The sequence below is a fragment of the Zootoca vivipara genome, chromosome 8, assembly GCF_963506605.1.
Source record: "Zootoca vivipara chromosome 8, rZooViv1.1, whole genome shotgun sequence".
In the NCBI taxonomy this organism is placed as follows: Eukaryota; Metazoa; Chordata; class Lepidosauria; order Squamata; family Lacertidae; genus Zootoca; species Zootoca vivipara.
This window is the reverse complement of record NC_083283.1, coordinates 86,536,957-86,559,386: the sequence shown is the minus strand read 5'-3', so window position 1 is coordinate 86,559,386 and position 22,430 is coordinate 86,536,957. Positions and strand designations below refer to the sequence as shown.

The 22,430-nt window shown below is 41.0% G+C and overlaps 1 protein-coding gene across 1 annotated transcript in view; it reads right to left on the bottom strand.

Annotated features, from left to right (window-relative positions):
- Positions 1–22,430, bottom strand: part of XRN2 (5'-3' exoribonuclease 2) — a 61,122-nt gene that overhangs the window by 25,813 nt on the left and 12,879 nt on the right. Inside the window, exons 2-16 of the mRNA XM_035101263.2 lie at positions 18,690–18,817; positions 18,500–18,611; positions 16,328–16,439; positions 15,458–15,516; positions 14,114–14,203; positions 12,523–12,595; positions 11,259–11,309; positions 10,044–10,201; positions 9,374–9,448; positions 7,390–7,523; positions 5,701–5,758; positions 5,502–5,609; positions 4,365–4,409; positions 2,748–2,882; positions 1,331–1,449 (exon numbers count right to left, since the gene is read on the bottom strand). Coding sequence (XP_034957154.1) covers positions 1,331–1,449; positions 2,748–2,882; positions 4,365–4,409; positions 5,502–5,609; positions 5,701–5,758; positions 7,390–7,523; positions 9,374–9,448; positions 10,044–10,201; positions 11,259–11,309; positions 12,523–12,595; positions 14,114–14,203; positions 15,458–15,516; positions 16,328–16,439; positions 18,500–18,611; positions 18,690–18,817 — 1,457 coding nt within the window. The remainder of the gene's footprint in view (positions 1–1,330; positions 1,450–2,747; positions 2,883–4,364; positions 4,410–5,501; positions 5,610–5,700; positions 5,759–7,389; positions 7,524–9,373; positions 9,449–10,043; positions 10,202–11,258; positions 11,310–12,522; positions 12,596–14,113; positions 14,204–15,457; positions 15,517–16,327; positions 16,440–18,499; positions 18,612–18,689; positions 18,818–22,430) is intronic.

Sequence of the window (22,430 nt, the reverse complement as noted above, 5' to 3'; positions counted from 1 at the left end):
TAACAGCATCACACACCTTTGTTGGCCTCAGAAAACTCTTTAAGAGGTAGGTAACATAGCTCCCTTTCTCATTCTTTCCTTCATTCCCTTCCTGTTAGCCAAACATATGAGTGCACATAGACTGGGATCTAAGGGCCTTCAAACAGAGGCTTTTCAGGCCCCTCTTCCTTCTGCAGCCCCCTTTACTAAGAAGCTTTTATAGAGGTTCACAGAGACCCTTCTGGCACATTGTAGAAGAAACAGATTCAGCTGGAAGGGAAACCCCTCCTTCCCCAGCGTGTGCCAAGAAGCTTCTTTGGATCTCACTCACCAGGCCTTGCTCCACCATGGCATTTGTGTGGCAGGTGGAGAGTTTGGGCAACTCATCATCTCTCAGCCTAAGCTACCACACAGTTTTGTTGTGAGCATGAAGTACAACTGTGTGCTATTTGAAGGAAACAGGAGCTCCAAATTTTGCTTGTGGAACTAATATCCTTTCTCTTGGAAGCAGCTAACCTAACAGTGAAGAATGTATATTAAAATACATTTTCTGAACCCAACCCCCTCACCCTGTGTACAAGCACAAAAGAGTACATCAGTCCTCCAAAAAAACTACAGGCTCCCCATTAAAAGCTATTATGGAGAATCCCCCAGCTTTTGGAAAGCATTTTAGAGGGGAGTTGCTGTAAGAGGTGCCCATATACCAGCAGTAGTGACTCTGTGCTACTTTGGATCCATGGCACAATTTCTGACATATTTAAGAGTACAGGGAAGAATATATGAACTCATGAGGCTGTCTTATACAGAATCAAACCACTGGTCAACAATAATTGGCTAATATTGTCTCCCCTGACAGTCAGAGGCTTCCAGCTTGAGGCTTTTTAAACTGGAGCTGCTAGGTTTTTAGACTGGAATTTTGAGCATAAAAAGTATATCCTTTAGCAATAATCCCATTCCCCAAAGGAGCTGAAGTAAAGCCTTAAGTAAAGAGATTTGGTTGTAGAACTTTAAGAGTTAAACAGTTTCATGTATGCTGTAAAACAATGACATTCTGCTCACAGTGGCTGAGCTGAATATTGAAACTCTAGCCAATCTGGTGCTGAGTCTCAAAGGGAGTAGTAGCTTTTTGGACGAAAACCTTCATGCATACTAATGGAGACACTTAAAATTTAACAGCTATAGCCTACACATCTCACTGGAATTTCTTGAGTATCCCAACCCTCCACATTAATTATTGGTGGATAAAAAGATCATGGAAAAGCATTAGAAGGTACTATAGATAAAGGGTAAACAGTAATAATGAGGCAACATCCCTTTTGACAATTCACTAACAAAGGACCAAATGTATCACCTGATATTATCTTCAGGCTCAGGTTCACTGTCACTGTCCTCTAGTTTCCGCTTAATTCCTCCTGCTGGAGATGGTGAACCATCAGAGGTGAAACTCGTATTAGGAGAAGCTGAAGGAGTCTGGGGGTGTAGTTGTCATGCAGACAGTTGGAAAAAGGTTTCATTACACTTACAAAATTAATGGCTTTGTCATAAAGAAATAAAAAGAGAACCATCTATTTTATTGAGGTGCAGAAGCTGGGATCCAAAAGAATCATGTACATTGTACAAGCTAGTTCCAGGCACCCAAGTGGCTTTGAGTAAGCAGCATTTCATTCCATGTAAAAAGCCATTGTGTGTGTGTGTGTTCAAAAGCAGATTGTGATATGGCAGGCAGGGAGAGTTGCTGTGTTTAAAAGGAGGAGGAAAACATGCCACTAGAGATCCTGCTCCCCCAACAAAACATAGCTGAAGACTGCTTTATTTGTTACAATTTTATTAGGCACATCTATCAGTTAAAACCATTAAAAGTGCATATATGTTGTTTTAACTTCAAGTAAACAGTGGAAATTTGTGCTGGAAGATACCAGTCTTGGCTCCACACATATGGAGCAAACTTCCTTGTACATGAAACTGGGGTGTGTATGTGTATGTCTCAAGAGTTCATTAATTTGACTGATTGACTGATTGATTAAATTTCTATCCAGTCCTTCCTCTCAAAGGAACCCAGGACAGCAAACATCAAAACAATTAAAAAAACAACGCATGTTAAACATTTTAAAACAAATGTTTGCATACAAACACATGCACAAACAGAGGCACATGGTAAGGAGACAAAGGCAATTCCTGGTCTCACCCTGGGTTTAACCTCTAGGAACAAGGGAGCAAAGGTAAAATTAGAAAATGGGGATTTTTGGATGAATGGTGGGAAAAGAGGAAATAAATGATATTTCATTGTGCCAAAAACAATAAATATTCACAGTAGAAAACTACAATAAACAGAAACCAAAAGTATTGTGTTCTCTTTGGAATTCTCAGGCACCTCACTTTCATACAATCATAAAATTGCAGTTGGAAGGGGCCACAAGGTTCATCTATTCTAACCCCCTGCAATCTCTTGAAAATGTTTTTGTGCTAACAGGCCTATTCAGCTGCTTACAATGTTCTGAGTAGTCAGCTATTTTAATAATTGTTCTGAGGTTTTGCAAGAGGGTTGAACATAAATATTTCAAATAAATAAATAGGGTGTGACAAGTATTGTGAAGTTCAAGAAGACAGTTGCTTACCTACAGTATAAGCAGCTATTTAAAAGAACTTTAAGTTCTACTTAAAAGAGATTCACTGCAGAAATGAAATTGAGCCACTAATAAGCCACAAGTCTATAAACTCACTTAGTCATTACTTCTATGCTTGTAACAAAATTCAGATCAATCACTTACAGTGCTCTGTCTGTCCTGCATTCTCATTTCAAAGGCTGCATGTCTTGGATTATTGATTGGTTGATGACTTCCTCTATTTCCCCTCCCCAAAGGTTGTGGGGTGAACTGGCCACCAGGCATAGAATGCTGTTCCCTCTAGATGAGCAGACACACATTAGCAGAAATGTTTATCATCATTTTCCAGGCATTATCTTGAATACTGAGACTCAGCAGAGGCTGCAATTCTGTACACAAAAACCTAGGGGTCCCACTGATAAAATAAGTACGTAGCAGTATACATTTTATCCAACGCTTCCACTTGTTTTAGTAGATTGGTTAAAGTGCTTCAGTTTTGTCACTATGTTATCTCCATTACTAGAACAGTTGTCGAGAACAGAACAAGTGTTACATCTATGAAATAAGCTTAGAACCAAAATCTAAAGATGTGCTAGCCATCTGTCACAGGGTGCATTTCCAAATCTAATCAGGAGAGTAACAGTACAATCCTAAGCATAAAAGGGCCTGCCCCCCCCTACTCACTTCCCTTGCCCATCTCGCCCACCTGCCACCCTCTTCCCAAGCTCCATTTACACTTCACCCCAACACCCCATTCCCCCCCAATAGGTTACCAACCTCCCTCAGACCTCCTTGCCACCGAGGGAAGCCTGAGGCTTCTTTCTCATGAGTGGCAGCAGTAGCGGGGTGGGAGGATGGGGGCAGATGAAGGGAGGAAACAGCAGGATGCAAGGGTGGAAACACACTCTCTCTCCTTCATTCTCTGCCTCCCTCCCGGCAGTGGCAAAAGTAGGGGAGTGGGAAATGAAGGGGCAAAAGACTTGGACTTTCCCTTTCACCAGTCCAGGGGCAAAGGAGATAGGCAGTCAGTAGTGTCACTGGAGTTTTGCCATGCCTTGGTTCATCATGCCACCTGTCAGCAGCCAACCAAACTTCAGCATGGCAACATTCTTATATTTTTATGTATATAAGAAGACATTTGAGTCATGAACATCAGTGTTTCTAGACAATTCTGACAAGCTTCACATCAAATATGAGACCTGGCCTTAGAATAAGCTGCTATTAATCCAAGTGGCATATTGTGAGGAAGGTGGTGGCGTTAAAGCAGGGATATGAGAGTGATGGGAAGACAAATCTACTGTAAAGACTACATGGTGTTTCGACTCTTATTTCCTAACTGAAAGTAGGTCCAGATGCAGTGTGTGAGATTTGCTACTAAGAGAAGAAAAGAAGTCAAAGATCTTAGGGGGGCAGATGAGTTCTTGGCCATGCACATAGTTGTTATTTGGAGTCTGGATCATTTGCTATTAGCTGAGATCTAAATAATTGTTCAGCTAGTTCCATGAGCCTAATGAAGCACTAGGCATGTTTCTCAAAGGCCCCCATGTTACGTGTCCAAGAAAAACTTCAAGAGTAGTTTGTGATTTGGGATAGAATGGGTATTGCAAAAAAAAAACTGCATTATTTATTTATTTTGAGCTTACATTTTAACTCAAAATGGTCAAGAAGTTGGCTTACATAAATAACTAACCATATTAGAGCTGTTTTTACCCTAACTGATATATTTGTCTTAAATCAGGATGTTGCACTGAAAAACAACAGGGCTAGAAACTCTATATTTACTTTCATCCTTTTTCTTTTTTCCTTCTGCCTTCTTCTGAAATTTTCCTAAAATGAAGAAATAAGATATTAGAACTGTGTGCCATACAAACTACATGGAAAAAACAACATCAAAAATATTTATTAGGGTTATTTATTGGAAAATAAAACGCTCAGACAATTATTCACACTTGCCATATGCAGAACTCCCTACTTCCTGCTACGAAAATGCTGCTGTTCTAAACAAAACAAAACTGGAATCCAACTAAAACACTCATAAAAATGTTTATGAGTACCCACTTGTTTATTTAAATCTACAGGTGCTTTCCTACCACATAACACACATAGACACTCCACACCCAACGTATCACCGTCAATCACAAAGCAACGTGCAAGCTTTCATATTTACTAGGTCTTTTACAGACTGGATGCTGAAGTTGAGGTCTGCTGTAAGACAGCTACCATTGCTTCTTTGTCCGAGAATGTCTTATTGCAGCACCCTGCCCAGCAACTATCTTTTTCTGTTTTTGCATTCCCCCCTCACATTCAAGTGAAACAAGTATTCTGTTCAACTCAAAGGTTTGCATACTTATTTATTATTTTTGTTGTTATTTTGCTGTCTCCCCCCCCCCCTCTCATATGGGCCAACATGGCTCCTGTTTCTTTTCCTTTCCTCACAGAACTGGTTTAAAAACATTAAACCCCAGATACAACACACATTCATCGACAGCTTACAGAGGCAAACTATCATCTAATGTTTCTGGTTAAAATATGATTTTTTACTAGAGTAACACCAAGGGACGCCACTGTGAGTTAAACCACAGAGCCTAGGGCTTGCCGATCAGAAGGTCGGTGGTTCGAATCCCTGCGATGGGGTGAGCTCCCGTTGCTCGGTCCCTGCTCCTGCCAATCTAGCAGTTCGAAAGCACGAAGTGCAAGTAGATAAATACAGCGGGAAGGTAAATGGCTCCCTTGGCCAATAACACAAGATAAGCGCCACAACCCCAGCGTCTGTCACGACTGGACCTAATGGTCAGGGGTCCCTTTACCTTAGAGTAACACCAACCGCACTCACTGTTTTCATTAATGTAATTAAATTAAATTAAACTATTCTCTATAAAACACAGATATACAATAAATATGTCACAGGAACTCTTTTACCTCATCATCTTTTCGCTTCTTAAAAATATTATCTTCAACTTCTCCAACAGATAACATGATCATTTGCACTCTTTGCAAGTTGACATAACCATTTTCTGTAAGGTATCCCTGTAAATATTAAAACAGAACTGTAACTATCTTTCCTTCTCCTAAAGTTCCACAAGATTAAATTGGGGCTGGGCTGGGTGAGATGGCTTACCCCAGTTTTGTGCACAACATTTTTATATATGTTCACTAGACGATCAATTGCTCCTTCCCTGTGAAACAAATATAAATGAATTCATTTAGACATTTTACAGGATGTTGTACACACACAGCCTGAACCAGCATTTAGTTACTAATCTGTGAACTAGTGCTGATCTCACAGAGTGCCTGCTGTCATTCCTTCCCATAATGAATATTACTGGTGACAAGGAAAACCCATGAATGATTTCCTTCAGTGACAGAGAGAATCCCACCCTTACTCTCCTGGGCAAGCAGCACAAGTTCACTAGAAAACAGGTTTTAATTGGGCAACAGCCTAACTCATTAGAGTTGTTATAATTATTTTATGGGAAACTAGAAAGGGCAGGGGTCTGGAAAACCCCTCTAAACTCAACTTTAGGAGAAAGCACTTCTGAATCACCTGTACTATAAAGGCAAAACACCAACAACCACCCGCACACGACAGGGCAAGCTTGCTACTGAACTGGGAGTGAATGAGCCCAGGCCCAGTTCATGGCACAGAGGAATCAGGCATTCAAGAAGGCTCAATGTAATGTGCAGGATAAATATAAACAATACAAAGTAATTACTTATATGAAGTTGTGCATTTTAAAAGCCTCACAAATCACACACACTTGATAACCAATTGTAGTTAATAAGTTTGGAACAGCTAAAGCCCTATTACAAAACCACAGAATTGTAAAGGTGGAAGTGACCCTCAGGGTCATCTAGTCCAACCCCCTGCAATGCAGGAATCTCAACTTTCCTGTGTCTAAAACCATTCTTGATCCGCTCCTATTGGCAGGGGATAACAACACCACCCTATGCAGCTTTTCTCAACCTCCAATCTCTAGACATTTCCAGACTACAACTCCCACCACCCTTGGCCAGCTGAGGGTGGTGGGAGTTGTAGTCCAACAACATCTGGGAACCCAAGGTTGAGAAGAGTTGTGTAAGGTTCCTAGAACAAGGCAACATTGTTACATGGCACATCTTGAAGACTTGGAATTGCTACATAACCACCAAGTTTTATTGTTACAAATCTTGGTATAACAGAGTATGGTCACATAGCATTGCCTGAGAAACTAGCATGCCAGGTGAGATCGGTAGAGGGCAAACACAATCCATATTCCTTTTATAATGTATGGCAAATGTTTATTGAATACATAAATTGTTAAGACTGGCAGGAATCTACCCACACTCACGGGAAAATGTGGCGTGAACTCTAGAGGAATCAAATGAAACTTTAACACATGGCATGATAAAAGTCTGTAATTTGTTGTTTACTGTTGTAACAATTGTTTCCTCAAAAAATTTCTTCTCTACCATGAAAATAAATAAAAACAGTTTTGTTTTGTTTTTAAGGAAAACAGAGACAGCACACACATTCAGCTTGTGGTAAGGGTTGCCTTAAATCTAAAAGCCAAATGTTGTACACCAAAGAGGGCTTTAGGCTTTTGCTTTTCAAATATCACCCCCACTCTATGCCACATAGCAAACAATTTTTGAAACTGAAGGAACTTTCAAAACAAGGTTATGGTATGCTATTGGTTCTGAAAAACAGGGGGGAATTGCACAGGAAGTGCCGAAAGTCTTTTGGACACCTAAACACGTTCTTATAACATTTTTTTGTACAACCTTTCACCACATCAAATAACTTTGCATATAATGTTGTTTTCCATACCTGATCTCTAAGGAGGGTAAATGAGGAAGAAAGTCATTTCCCACAAAGAAACACATGAAAACCCAGTCATCGATACTTCTTTCAACATCAAAAGTGAAAGGCAAACTGGCCATCGTTAGCTCTCTTTCCAAATACTAGAATTATTTAAGAGAGAGAGAGAGAGAAATGGAACACATTACTACAGATGCTCCTAGAAATAAAATGTTAGTGTGTAGTTATTTATACATAAAGTTATATACCACTAAATCGAGGGAATTCTCAAAGTGGGGCACATAAACTTGCCTGATAGGCCATCAAGTCCACAATAAAGCTACTGCTATGCTAAATGTCCCACTTCGTTCCAAATGCAGTTTACAGTATAAAAATACAAAATACAAACCATAATAACAGTCAAAACAATAACCCCCACCACCTCAAAGAATATGCAGAATGTAAGGAGAAAGGTGACCCTTCAGGCAGGCTGGTTCGAAATTGCTTAGGGCACCTTAAATGTGGCCCAGTAGCAAGTTCTTCAAAAGTGATGTCAAATGCTGTAAATAACCAGCATTCTGCAGCAGCTGCAGCTTCCAGACCAGCCTTAAGCTTGGACTCACAAAAAATGCCTTGCAGTAATAAAGCAAGACTGTATTGCCTAGACTACCATGGCTACCATATCAGAGCATATGGAAAATGCTTATCTCTTTCCATCCATTACAGATTCAGGTAAGTAGCCATTTCCATCAAGCAAGTGCAATCCGTCTCTCCCACAGAATTAAGGTGAGAATCTAGCATAGATACTCTTTCCCCACAAATTGGAATTCCTGAATAACTCTGAAATTAAATAATGTTCTCCCCCAACAATTTCACCCTCCAAAAACCCCAGGCCTGTTTTTTCCCCCCCAAATTCACCTCCAGAAGCTTGGCAAAATTAAAATTTTCTCCTTCCCTCTAACTTGTTTGTCATGGCTAAAAAGGCTAGGAACATGATCTTTCCATGCCACAAAAAAGTCTACTCCAGATTTTTGTTTTTCCTTTGCAGCAGCATACATTACAACCAGTTCATCTTTTTTTGTTTCTTTATCAGCCTCTGAAGAACAAAATGTGGGAGCCCTTGTAAAACTTCTGCATTTCCCCCTCCTTTCTGAGATGGAAAGTGGGGTGCGTGAAAGAGAGGTGCCAGCTGCGAAGAAGAGAGCAAAGGCTGGGAACTGAGAAAGACCTTGAAGACAAGACTCTCTGGAGAAGCAAGACACAAAACCCTTGTATGGTAGCTGAACAAAGCTGACTAATAGAAGTAATGTTTCAAAATGCCAGCTCAGTCAGGGGAACGAGAGAAGAGTAGGCAGGGCAGGATTAAATGTAAGACAATTCAGCAGCAGCATGTCCTGAAACCACCTTTTGCTGCTTAACAGGGAAAATGCTGGTAGCCAACAAAAAACAAAGGGCAAGACACATAGCTTCTCCTGGCCGATTGCCAGAATTAATTTTTTTGATTGTCATGGCAACTTGTGCACATTGGCTTGGAAGTTAGTCTCACTGTATTTAACACGTCCTAGAATCATAGAATCATAGAGTTGGAAGAGACCACAAGGGCCATCCAATCCAACCCCCTGCCAAGCAGGAAACACCATCAAAGCATTCCTGACAGATGGCTGTCAAGCCTCTGCTTAAAGACCTCCAAAGAAGGAGACTCCACCACACTCCTTGGCAGCAAATTCCACTGCCGAACAGCTCTTACTGTCAGGAAGTTCTTCCTAATGTTTAGGTGGAATTTTCTTTCTTGTAGTTTGAATCCGTTGCTCCGTGTCCGCTTCTCTGGAGCAGCAGAAAACAACCTTTCTCCCTCCTTTATATGACATCCTTTTATATATTTGAACATGGTTATCATATCACCCCTTAACCTTCTCTTCTCCAGGCTAAACATACCCAGCTCCCTAAGCCGTTCCTCAGAGACCCACTGCATAGGATTACAGCCTTAGTTCAAACATATCCTAATATTACTTACTTCTCTCAAAACACATAAGCGAATAAAGATAAATTCTTGTTCCGAACCAGGAGGACAATCCGCAAATTGATCGTGCTACAAAAGAGAAAAATTGTATGAATGTAAGCTTTACTTTAGAGTACCTTCTCCTACAGCACAGGCCTAAGCATGTTTATTCAGAACTAAGTCCTACTAAATTCACGAAGTCCTTTGCTCTAGAAAGGTGTGTTTCGGAATGCCACTGTCTCACTGTACTCAATTGAGTTTATTCTCAAGTAAGTATCTGGGACTGTTTCTGAAATCAAGGGGATAAAGTCTAAACTTGCAGCTCTGACTCTAATCTGTCATCCCATTCCCATTTTGCTGCACGATATTTAAATGCACTTTGGCATTTCTGCTGAATTGATTTGCCCCTCCCCACAAGTCCCATAATTTGTTAGACCACATTTATTTCAAGGAAATTAATCCTGCTTTGTGTTCCTTCCTTTACAAATAGTTGAGAATGGGTTTCAGTACGTCCTTGTTGCCAACCTGCAAGGTTAGTCTGAGAGACAGTGATTACTCAAAGCCACACAATGACTTCATGGCTAAGGAAGGATCTGAACAGGAGTCTCCTTCATTCAAACCTATCACTTCATTCTCTTGCATAACACACTGGCTCTTGAGAAAGTGAGTAAACTGTTCAACCTACCTCCCCTTGTTTTTCTTTTGGCAGACCCTGACAGTCCTTAACTTCATGTCCAAACTGGTTGCAAAGAGCACATGGCTTCGGTTTATTAGGCTTAAATTCTTCTCTAATTATAGTAAAGTTTGGTTCATGTGTAGCCAATCCCAACATAATTAGGTCAGCTATAAAAGAAATAAAGCAAAAATCAAATACTAAGTAACTACAATAATGGCCAATGCAGATGATCCTCCAAACAAAACCAAGTACAGTGGTACCTCGCAAGACGAATGCCCTGCAAGACGAATTTTTCGCAAGATGAATGAGTCTTGCGATCTGAAGGTGACTCGCAAGACGAATTCGTTTTGCGAAAAATCCGTCTTGCGAATCGTGGTTTCCCCTTAGGAATGCATTGAAATTTAATTAATGGGTTCCTATGGGCAAAAAAAAAATTCAATGCATTCCTATGGGAAACCGCGATTCACAAGACGAATTTTTCGCAAAACGAATTGACTCGCGGAACGAATTAAATTCGTCTTGCGAGGCACCACTGTATGTCAATTAGCAGTATAATATTATTATTTTTCATAACAGAATATGTATACAGTACTGCTTAACTGTAAATTCAGGCACCAGACCCATTGGCAAACCGTGTGTTTACAAAGATGCTTGCAAACATGCTATGAAGGCTGGCAGTATGAACCACACCATGTGAGAATCCGTTACAGATGACCGCAGTACCTGAAAAGAGTCAGGTCATGTATCTACACCAGTGTCCAGTATCTACACCAGTGTCCAGAGGAGAAATGATTGCTGAGAGCAGCGCAGAAAGAAGAATTGGTGCATCTGCAACAGCACAACTGGATGGTTTCTTCTGCCCCAGATGCAATAAAACATGTCTCTCCTGTATTGGTTTCTAGAGCCACAGCAGACACTGTTACCTTCCAACAGTTTGACTTCACACCCAAAGGTGTACTCCTCCACTGTCTTCCAAAACAGACAGATGCCAACCAACTAATTGTAAATAAAAGCTCTAAGCAATTACAAATAAGTTAATTATGTAGACATAAGATTTTTAACAACCTTAGTAACCTCCAAAATATAACTGTAGACCCCAAGATGGCATTACCACCTTTTACAAATGTGATTTACTCAGCATGCACAGTACCAACCCATACACATCATTCTCCACTTGACCTCTAGAATAATTACTAATGGGAGAAAACTAAGAAATGGACTTACCATCAGCACCACACAAACAGTGATGAGTGTTTGGATCATGATTCGGTTGAGCTAAAGCAAACAAGAAAGAAATGTTAAATACATTTTATTATTCTTAGGCAGAAGGACTCATTTTATTATTCTTAGACTGAAGACTCATTGGTGACCTCTAATGCTGAATGGAATTACATATGCTGCCCTTGGCTCTTTTGGTAGGAAGGGGTACAGTATAAATAAATAAAATAAATAAATAAATAAATAAATTGCAAAAGCACAATAGACAGTCAAGAGGTCAGAAAGGCAATACAGAATTAGAAAGTTGGTAAAACTGGCAGACCTAGTGGCCTTTTCACCAGAATACTATTTATTTAGATTTATATACAGTCGTACCTTGGATCTCAAATGCCTTAGTTCCCGAACAATCGAAACCTGGAAGTGACTGTTCTGGTTTTCAAATGATTTTTGGACGCTGAACATCTGGTGCAGCTTCTGATTGGCTGCAGGACACTCCTGCAGCCAATCGGAAGTCACACCTTGGTTTTCGAATGGTTCCAGGAGTTGAATTCTGTTAAAGAACCAAAGTACGACTGTACCGCCCTTCATCAAAAGATCTCAGGGTGATTCACAAGATAATATGAGTACCTGTAGTTGCCAATATATTTAATGATTGTTTGCCATTTAATCAGATTCCAAATTCATGATGATTAAGCCCAAAGCCCAACTGGAGCAGGCCCTGGAGCAGGTCTTTGCCAGTCTTCCCCACACTCTCCTTCCTTCCCACTTTAAAGGTCAATATTTCATTCCAAGTTGCTCTATGTTTTTAATTCTAATACTGTACTGTATCTAAGCGGACACGGAGCAATGGATTCAGACTACAAGATTCCACCTAAACATTAGGAAGAACTTCCTGACAGTAAGAGCTGTTTGACAGTGGAATTTGCTGCCAAGGAGTGTGGTGGAGTCTCCTTCCTTGGAGGTCTTTAAGCAGAGGCTTGACAGCCATCTGTCAGGAATGCTTTGATGGTGTTTCCTGCTTGGCAGGGGGTTGGACTGGATGGCCCTTGTGGTCTCTTCCAACTCTATGATTCTATGATTCTAATGTTCTAAAACCACTATAGTATTTATGATTCATCAAAAAAAACCTCTTTACACCTTTTTCACATCTGTTTTACTTATGCACTTTTGCATAAAAATATTCAGAAAAAGTAGATCTATTCACATTGAACAGCCCACTTTTACTAATACCAGTAGATACACCTTTTACTGTAGAAACTGCAAAAAATACCTCTTTGCCTTCGTATGTAATCCATGATTTTGTGTTCACCTTCACCAGGAGCACTAGCATCAGATAAAATAACCTACAAACAGCACCACAAAGAGGAAACATAAAAAGTAGAGTGAAACACTCAATACTTTGCAACACCATTAAAATTACTACTAATCTGTGTTATTTGGCACAGTGTTCCTGAAGACCGTCCTAGGGCATTTAAAAAAATTAATCAAAACTGGAAGTGCATTTCACTCATGCACAAAGTTACACATCACTCCTCAAAACAACCTTCACACATCCTCTTTACAACTATGAGATGCTCTGGATGATAATGCCTCCTGCTCCCCCATTTTCCTCAGGCAGAAAGGCTTTCCAGGTGATCCTGCCTTGCCTATCAGCTATACAGCAGGCTGTATGAGGGGACGGAGGCACCAGCACATGGAACCTTCCTGCTTCAAGGCAATAGAGGGCCTCTTCACATAGCACACAGTTCAACTATGGAGTTCGCTCCACAAGATGTAGTGAAGGTCACTAACTTGGATGGCTTTAAGAGGCTATTAGCCTTTTCCTCCATGAATTTGTCTACTAGCCATGAGGACTATACTCGACCTCCATGGTTGGAGACTAGATGCCTCTGAATAGCAGTAGCTGGGACTTGCAAGTGGGGAGAGTGCTGCTACCAGGTCCTCAGCTCAGCCACTGAGAGAACTAGACAGAGCTTTGGCCTGGTCCAGTCAGGCTCTTAAGTTACTAGTAGTGAACTAGTAACAACTAGTAGATCTAACATGGTGGTTAATTTTTCAAGGCACACCAGACCCTCCTACAGCACACAGGTATATTCTGGCACATGCCCCCCCCCCGGCATCTTGCCTTGCCACACCACACATGAAAAGCTGCTTTTTAAGCCAAATGTGTTTCAAAGTTGATATGGTACAGGTGGGGTCAAAATGCCACTGGGCTCACGCACTTCAAAAGTAACTATGGATCTTAGCCTATAACTGCTAAATAAGGAAGTGATCTAATGATAGGTTTTCAAAATTTCCACATCTGAGATAAAACAGCTAAACACCTTAACTCCTAAACCAGGGGTCCCCAGACTACGGCCCCCGGGCCGGATGCGGCCCAATTGGCCTCCCAATCCGGCCCGCGGCGACCCCCGCCGCCCGCTCTTACGGCGCGGCAGCGATCTTCAAAATCGGGAAAAAATCGCCGAAAATCCTTTGTGCGCATGCGTATGGGCCTCTCCCGACCCAGAAGAGGTCATTTCCGGTGCACTTCCAGGTCGGGGGAGGCCCATACGCACAAGCGATTTTCGGCGATTTTTTTCCGACCGTGTGCATGTGCGCATGCACACGGGCGCGCACTCCCCCGCCCTCCGGCCCGCTGCACGCACACTCCCCTGCCCTCCGGCCCGCCACGCGATCGGCGCGGCGGGCACCGGCCCGAAGCCCGGTAAGTCTGGGGACCCCTGTCCTAAACTATACCTGGATGTTAAACTGTTGGTTTATCTTCTTCAATTAAAACAACCATCTTCTGGAACTCATTTGCATCAGTCAAGAATAGTACAATAGTTCCACTTATTTAACAATATGGGTATGTAACTTACTGCCAAGTTTTTCCATCCTGGATCATTGTTTAAACGATCAGCAATATAATAGCGAAGGCATTTAGCAAGATTATCCATAAACTCAGTCCCCTAAAGAACAGGAAAATACAAAATTTAGATTGTGATGGGCAGATTGCAGGTGTGAGCCATCTTACAAAAAAAAAGAAAAGAAGAAGAAGCAGAGCACAAAAGTCCAATAATTGAAGGGGCAAGCAAATGAAAGCTTGGGGGCAGAGCCAGTTGCAACTAATTACTGCACTCCTTGAACCATATAGAGAGTGATATGCCTAAGCAAGTATAAATCCACAGCTGCATTAACACAGCTCAAGCCTTAAAATCAGGAGAGGCTAGTCAGTCTTCCAATTAGTACAGTGGTACCTTGGTTGTCAAATGGCTTGGCTCCCGAACAAATCGGCTCCCGGACGCCGCAAACCCGGAAGTGAGTGTTCCGGTTTGTGAACATTTTTTGGAAGCCAAACGTCTGATGCAGCTTCCAATTGAGCGCAGAAAGCTCCTACAGCCAATCGGAAGCTGCACCTTGGTTTTCAGATGGTTCCGGGAGTTTAATGGACTAGAAAGTTTCTGGCTAGAAATCCAAAAAAGCCTTAAGTCATGTTACAGCATCTAACTGAACGTAAGAGCTGTAGTGCAGAGTTCTGCATGACTAGCACAAAGGCTTGAAGAAGATTCTCAAGCACCTAGAAAAAACTATCTGGTAAAAGAAGGTTCCCACTTGCAGGAGGGTTTAAGTTTGTTCGGTTGAACACATTTAAAAAACCTCTTCAGATACCAAACCATTTGAAGGCAAATCTTGCATGCATGCCCATGCCTCCATCTCTACAGCTTGCTTGTTAGGCAAATGCCAAAACATGGTGCAGGCTCTCTCTTTGACCTGCGGTATTAACAACAGATTACCCTATAGAACTGCTGAAACTCCCTGTATGCCACAGCTCCCCAAACCTGTGACAGGGCAATGATGCACTGTGCTGACAGAGCAATTCCTAATACACCAACAAATTTAGATTTTTCACATGAAAAAACATGAATTTGAAAAAGCACCCCATCTTTGTTGCTACCTTTCAGTTTCTCCTCACTGTTCTTACTATGCAGCATTGTTTGGCAGCAGGAGATGCCAAAGCGAAGAATATTCTTCCCCTATGAATGCCATCACAGTATTTTTGCATATAGAAAAGCTGTTGGATCCTAGTCTATCCTTCCACAGCTATTCTGAAGAAAGGAGGAGGGAAGAAACCTACAGCCAGTCAGAAATTAGCCAAGAATCAAGCAACAATACCATGATCATTACTGTGACAACTCCCAAATTAAAATTATAAGAATACTTACTGGAGTAATGCAATTGCTATCAAATCTTTCTTTTATTTCTTCTGGAGGAAGATAGCCACCTTTAAAAGCAACATAATTTAACCAGTTTGAGACAGGTAACTGGAGGAGGGAGGGGGACAGACATACTCCCTCTGCTATTTTGAACATGTAATATCTCATTTCACTCAGTTATGGGAATCACAACTAGTTGTGATCAAAACCACAATTTTATACATATGTATAAACTCAGGCACAAGTCCCATGGCTCTTAGTGGAGCTTTCAGATAAGTTTGCATAGGGCTGCATTTGTATTGTTATAAGTATAAATTATGAGCAATCAATAACAAAATCATGCAAATTTGCTTGACTTTTTATTTTGCATACTGTACTTTATTAAGCTTCTTCTAGTTACAAGGTGATGAAAGGAGCTATGCAGTTCATTGTAACTCTATTCTCTAATAAAGTTAATTTTAATTCAGCAACTCTACAAATTTTACAATGCATTGCTAATACAATTTCAAGCACATCTGTACAACTATTGTAAACTGCCCACTGATCCTCAGATGAAGGGTGGTATATAAATTTAATAAATGGTAAAAATAAGGGTTAGAAATGTGGTTTTAAATATCCTTAGATTTTAGGAACCTGAATTCTGTGCTCAATACCATATTGTGCAGCTTTCCTACACTCCCAAGAAATCACAGAACACAAACAAATGCTAATGGAAAACTTAATACAAAACTAAGGAAGTGCATGTCAGTCTTTTCTCTAGGCCAGTCATGTGATATCTGTGACATGGAGCCTGTTGCAAGAGAAATACTTCTGCAGATGCAATTCTTCTTCAAGTTTCCTGTTACTGAACTAAACTGAATAGGTAACAAATCTCTATACCTTTCTCTAAAACTTCTTGTCTGATTCTCTGCTTCTCTTCTGCAGTTTCCACTCCTTCCTTTGATGCTCTAAATCTTCTAGATCTTTGCTGGTTCATTTTTGCACGGGGAGCCTAGAAGAACAGAATTACCATGACTGATCATTTCACCCTTTATACTTAATTTCTATACTTTATTAAATCTGAGAACCCTAGATTGATTCATGTAACAAGAGCTTACTTACTTTATGTATGCAATTGAGGAAGCTTTATCTGCTGGTAGCAATATTTTTTCCATTGATGTTTTAAACAGATATTCAAGAGCTTAAGTCAATGTTCAAAAGACAAACAACTGCAATTTCATTTATTATTTAATTTAAACATTGGACGATTTCCACTCCTCCATTATTACCCATGAGAAACTTTACAGCAATTAAATATGCTTCCAGTTCAGAAATACAGCTGTGCCTCTTTTTTTTTTTTGCTACATATACTGCAGCAGCTGCAATATTTCTTTGTCCTTACATTGGCTTCATTTTAGTCCAAGGTGAAAACCTTTTTGTGTACATGTGGAATGTAATCAACCTTCTTGCTGACAATTGCTACTTTATATATGTTGTTATGATGCAGTTAACACTGTTTTTTTACAGTTGTGTTATATACAGTTGACTGTTCTTTCTTACTGCACTGGAGTCTGGTGGCAGTGGTGGAGGGAGACAGCAACAGCAAAGGAAGCTTTGGGATAGGCAGGGACATTTTTGCCTTCTCCCTTTTGTCTACCAGCTGGAAAGACTGGTATGTGACAGAAACTAATCAATCATGTTTTAAAAAGCTGTAACTTGAAACACATTACTAAGTCCAGGATAGATGACTGGATCCAACTTTGGAAAATTCTTGCTTCATCATTCTCTAACTGATCTCAGAACAAGGAGGCTTCCTGACCAGTGACAGTTAATGGAAGTTAGCAAAAAACTTCACAAGCTATTGTCTACAGCTAAACTGATTAAACTGGTTGTTAAAACAATCTGGAATAGCCCCTGAGTAAATATACTTTTCATTCATTAATCTCTATCAGTTAAGGGATCCTCCTCTGAGATATCGCTAGTAAGTTGTGAACATGAAAATAGGTGTTTGGGGTTGTTTCAGTTTTGCAACTTAAAACAGAAGGCCTGTAATTTTACAAATTAATGTATTCTAGTTCAGATGTGTATATGCAATGCAAACTGATAGTGGGTATAACGCATTATCATTTTATGCAGAACAATCCCAACCCCTGATCTGCCACCATTTCTGGAGCACGTCTGAATGGGGCAGAAGTATCACCCTGCCAGTGGTGGAGTTCTGCTGACAAAGCGTGGTGCAAACAGGGGTGGAAGTTGCTGCTGGTTGCAGTCCCACCAGCAGTAGCCAAGGGAAACCCCAAAATGGAGGGGTAAGGCTTGGCCAGCACAGGATTGGCTAGAACCTGTGCAGACCCAGCTGTTATCATGTGACAGTGACAGGTCTGATCTATGACCCTTTGCAGGAGCAGCCTGAGACCTGGTGGAGTGCCAGTGCTATAGATATAGCTCTGGTTGTGTCATTCCATTGGGCCCTGTGGCTGTCACTCAGGGGTTAGGATTAAGGCCAAAATAAATACAATGACAAGATTAAGAAATAAAAAAGGGTTCTTCTTGAACAATAAGGTTATACATCATTCTAAAAGGACCTACCCTGAAGAATACCACTCTTGAGTTCAGACTGCACTCAGAGAGAAATTGAAGGGGAGTTGATAAACTCATCTTATCCTGCAATACCTTTCTAGACTGTGCATGTATGCCACAACACTAAGCACGGACAAGCACTGGGATGGGTTATAAGAAGATCAACAACTGAGATCACATACCAGTGGCTTCCTTAATGCACCTTAAATGAAGCCACTATTCACAATCTATCTTGGGTGGCATAAGTAATGTTCACACTCACAAAGTATTAAAAATAAAATCATCTCATATATAAATGTGGTTACTTTAATTTTGACTCTGTTCACCAACTGACAAAACAGATGCAGGAATGGAATTTAGTCATTGTGTCCAACAGTACTGTAAATAAAGTAGAAATTAAACTACAGCAGAAAATAGCACTTCAAACGTTTCAGACACAACTTTTATCAACCCTGATCCAAATACATCAGTGGTAACCACTTAAGTACTTACCACTCCATCTATTGCCATGTACAGAAGCCGCCTCGGTCTCACAATATTAAAAAGCCTGTCAATATACTCAAATATGGCCACCATCATTTCATCTTCATTTTTGGGTGCTGGTCTGCAATGTAAGACATTGTGTCAATATCCAAACAATGGTTAATATAAGCTACCTATTTAAAGTACAAATGTGACTCACTTGTCCTCAGGATGTGTACAAGGGTGGATGATGCCATTCATATCCAAATACAGATTATCAAATTCCACTTCATTGGGGTTCGGTTTGCTGGAGTCAATGGGAATTTTGATACCATTACATTCTTTAGGCTGCAAACAATGAATAACAAAAGATTTTTAGATGTATGCATCACATTCAAATCTAAAAGAAAACACAATCAAGGAAACATGGTGGAAATGGAAAGGAAATTCAAAAGGCAGACTATGATTTATGAAAACACTCACCACTTGCTTACTGGAATCTTTTCTCTCTTACTTAAGCACAAGTACTTTTAGCCAGCATTAGAAACTCAGATACATAAGCTAGGTGCCAAATGGCTCCTTAAACCAAGGTTAAAGGTAAAGGTAAAGGGTCCAGTCGTGACCGACTCTGAGGTTGCGACGCTCATCTCGCATTATTGGCCGAGGGAGCCGGCGTACAGCTTCCAGGTCATGTAGCCAGCATGACAAAGCTGCTTCTGGCGAACCAGAGCAGCACATGGAAACGCTGTTTACCTTCCCGCTGTAGCGGTCCCTATTTATCTACTTGCACTTTGACGTGCTTTCGAACTGCTAGGTTGGCAGGAGCAGGGACCGAGCAACAGGAGCTCACCCCGTCGCAGGGATTCGAACCGCCAACCTTCTGATCAGCAAGCCCTAGGCTCAGTGGTTTAGACCACAGCGCCACCCGCGTCCCCAAGTAACCAAGATTACAGTCACAGTCTAGTACCCAATTTTTTGAAAGATAGCTCTAAAGCACGGGTGTCAAACACAAGGCCCGCCGGCCAAATCCGGCCCGCCAGACCTCGTCATGTGGCCTGTGTAGCCGCCGCCGGCCACCAGCCTTCACCCCCGCTGCCGCCACTAGCAGCCTCCCGCCGCCTCCAGCGCTCTGCCCACGGTCGGATCGGGCCCCGCCACCTCTGCTAGCAGCCTCCCGCTGCCTCAAGCGCTCGGCCCATGGCCGGATCGGGCCCCGCTTCCAGCGCTAGCGGCCTCTCGCCGCCTCCAGCGCTCGGTCTATGGCCGGATCGGGCCCCGCCTCCAGCGCTAGCGGCCTCCCACCGCCTCCAGCGCTCGGCCCATGGCCGGATCGGGCCCCACCTCCAGTGCTAGCGGCCTCTCGCCACCTCCAGCGCTCTGCCTATGGCCGGATCGGGCCCCGCCTCCAGCGCTAGCGGCCTCCCGCCGCCTCCAGCGCTCAGCCCATGGCCGGATCGGGCCCCACCTCCAGCGCTAGCGGCCTCTTGCCGCCTCCAGCGCTCGGCCTATGGCCGGATTGGGCCCCGCCTCCAGCGCTAGCGTCCTTTCAAACAGTAAGAGCTGTTCAACAGTGGAAAAGACTCCCAAGAATGGTGGTGGACTCTCCTTCCTTGGAGGTTTTTAAGCAGAGTTTGGATAGCTCTCTACCATGTATGCCTTAGCTGAGATTCCTGCATTGCAGGGGGTGGACTTGATGACCCTCAGGGGTACCTTCCAACTCTACAATTCTATTATTTCTTTACATAAGCTGATGAAGATGATCTTGGATTTGGTGTTGAGAATCCCAGAACAGCAGCATTGGGGGATCTCAATATGCATGCCAAGCACACTTCAATTGGGGTGCTCAAGACATTATTATTATTATTATTATTATTATTTATTATTATTATACAACACTTCTAAAAACAACAATTCAAATCAAAACACTAATTCCTAAATATAAGTTTAAAAAATAGAAAATGAAAGAAAGATATAAGCAGAAAAGAAAAAAAGAAAGAAAACCCCCTCAAACATCCTCTTTTCAACATCATATTCATCTCACATATTCACAATAAACGAAAATAAAGACTTCCACCAACCACACAACACCTCTCTTCAATTTCATCTCTTCTAACTGCATTTCTTTATCTTCTCAAATCTAACCTTATATATTGTAAAAATCTCTGTTCATTCCCTTTTCTCTTCACAAAGTCATTCCAAACTCAGCCAGATATTCACCTTTGAACCTTGTCTTTTAAAATATTCATTCAGACATTACCATTCCTTTTTCACCAATTTTTTTGATTTATGTCTTACTATGTCCATTAATTTAGCTAACTCCAAATATTCACACAATTTACACAGCCATTCTTCCCTAGTAGGTATTTGTTTCCCTTTCCAATACCTCACTACCAATATTCTCGCTGCGGACGTTGCATATAAAAATATCTTTACTATGTCCTTTGGAAAGTCATTATTTAATATTCCTAAAAGGAATGCCTCTGGATTTTTACCATAATTTATTCTCAATATTTTCTTTATTTCTTCATGGATCATGCCCCAAAATCTCTCAATTTCTGGACATATATGGTAGAAGGTTCCTTTCTGTTTCAAACACTTATTTTGTTGGATTCTATTCATTTTCGCCAACCTTTCCAGCGTTAAATACCACCTATGATACATTTTCATGTAATCCTCTCTGATTAAATAACACGCCATAAAGTTTATAGTTTTTGTCCATAACTTTACCCACTCTTGATTTTCTATTGTATGACCTATATCCTGTTCCCATTTCTTTATGACACTTCCCTTTTCCTACTTCTCCGTTTGTTCCTTTTGCAACCGTTTGTATATTTTTGAGTTAGTCTTTTGGTTATTATATAATATTTCTTTTTCCCATTGCGAAGTTTCTTTTCCAAATCCCTTCAATTTTTTAAAATCTTTCTCAAATGTTGCCATTAATTGATGATATTCTAACCAATTCATCCCTCTCTGTTTTAGATCTTCATTTTTTTTATTTTTGGGCAATTACTCATCTCTTCTATAAGTTCCCTATATGTTAACCAGTTGTCTTTCATATTATTCCTATGGGTTGATGATGACTCTGTGGGCAATAACCACCATGCTGTTTTCCCCATTACTTTCCTTTCCCACACTACTACTTTTTTTAAAAAATAGATTTTATCAATTTCTTTCTTTAAAAACATAGACGTACAACATACATACATTTGATATTCTTCTCCTCTCTCATAACATTTTACAGAATGGAAATAGAAGAGGAAGGAATAAAAGTAAAAGAGAAAGAAAAGAGCAAGAAAAAATATTAATAAAGAAAAACACTCAAACAATCTATATACAAAAAGAAAGAAACCCCATTACATCTCTCTATATGTACAATCCACACCTTCTTTGTGGTAACTTCCAATTATTCTCTCTGTAATCTATATATTAACCTTATTTTATCGCACAATTCTGGATTTCTGTTTACATTCCCCCCCTTCAAATTCAAGTCAGGTTCAGCTTTAGTCTGCCGTTAGGATTCTGGGTATACCATTACTCTTTAAATACTCATCAAACACCCTCCATTCCTTCTGTGTTTTGTTTCATTTGTCCTCTTATTCTTCCAGTGGTTTTTGCTAACTGTAAATATTCTATCATTAAAGTTTGTCAATCCATTATGCTGGGTATGTTTTTGTTTTTCCAATTTCTCGTGACCAGGACTCTTGCCACTACAATACCATACATTAACAATATTCTTTTTGTAGTTTTAAAATCCTCTGGTATTTAGTAAAAAACATTTCCGGTCTTTTTCTAAGTGTACATTTTAACATCAGGACCAGAGGCAAGATGGTGGTGAAGAAGCAGGGTCGAGGAGCAAGGCAGAGGCGAAGGTCCACGGGGCACGAAGCAAGGCGAAGGCAAAGCAAGGGTCCAGGAACAAGAAGGAGAAGGTCCACGGGGCAAGAGCAAGGCGAAGCAAGGG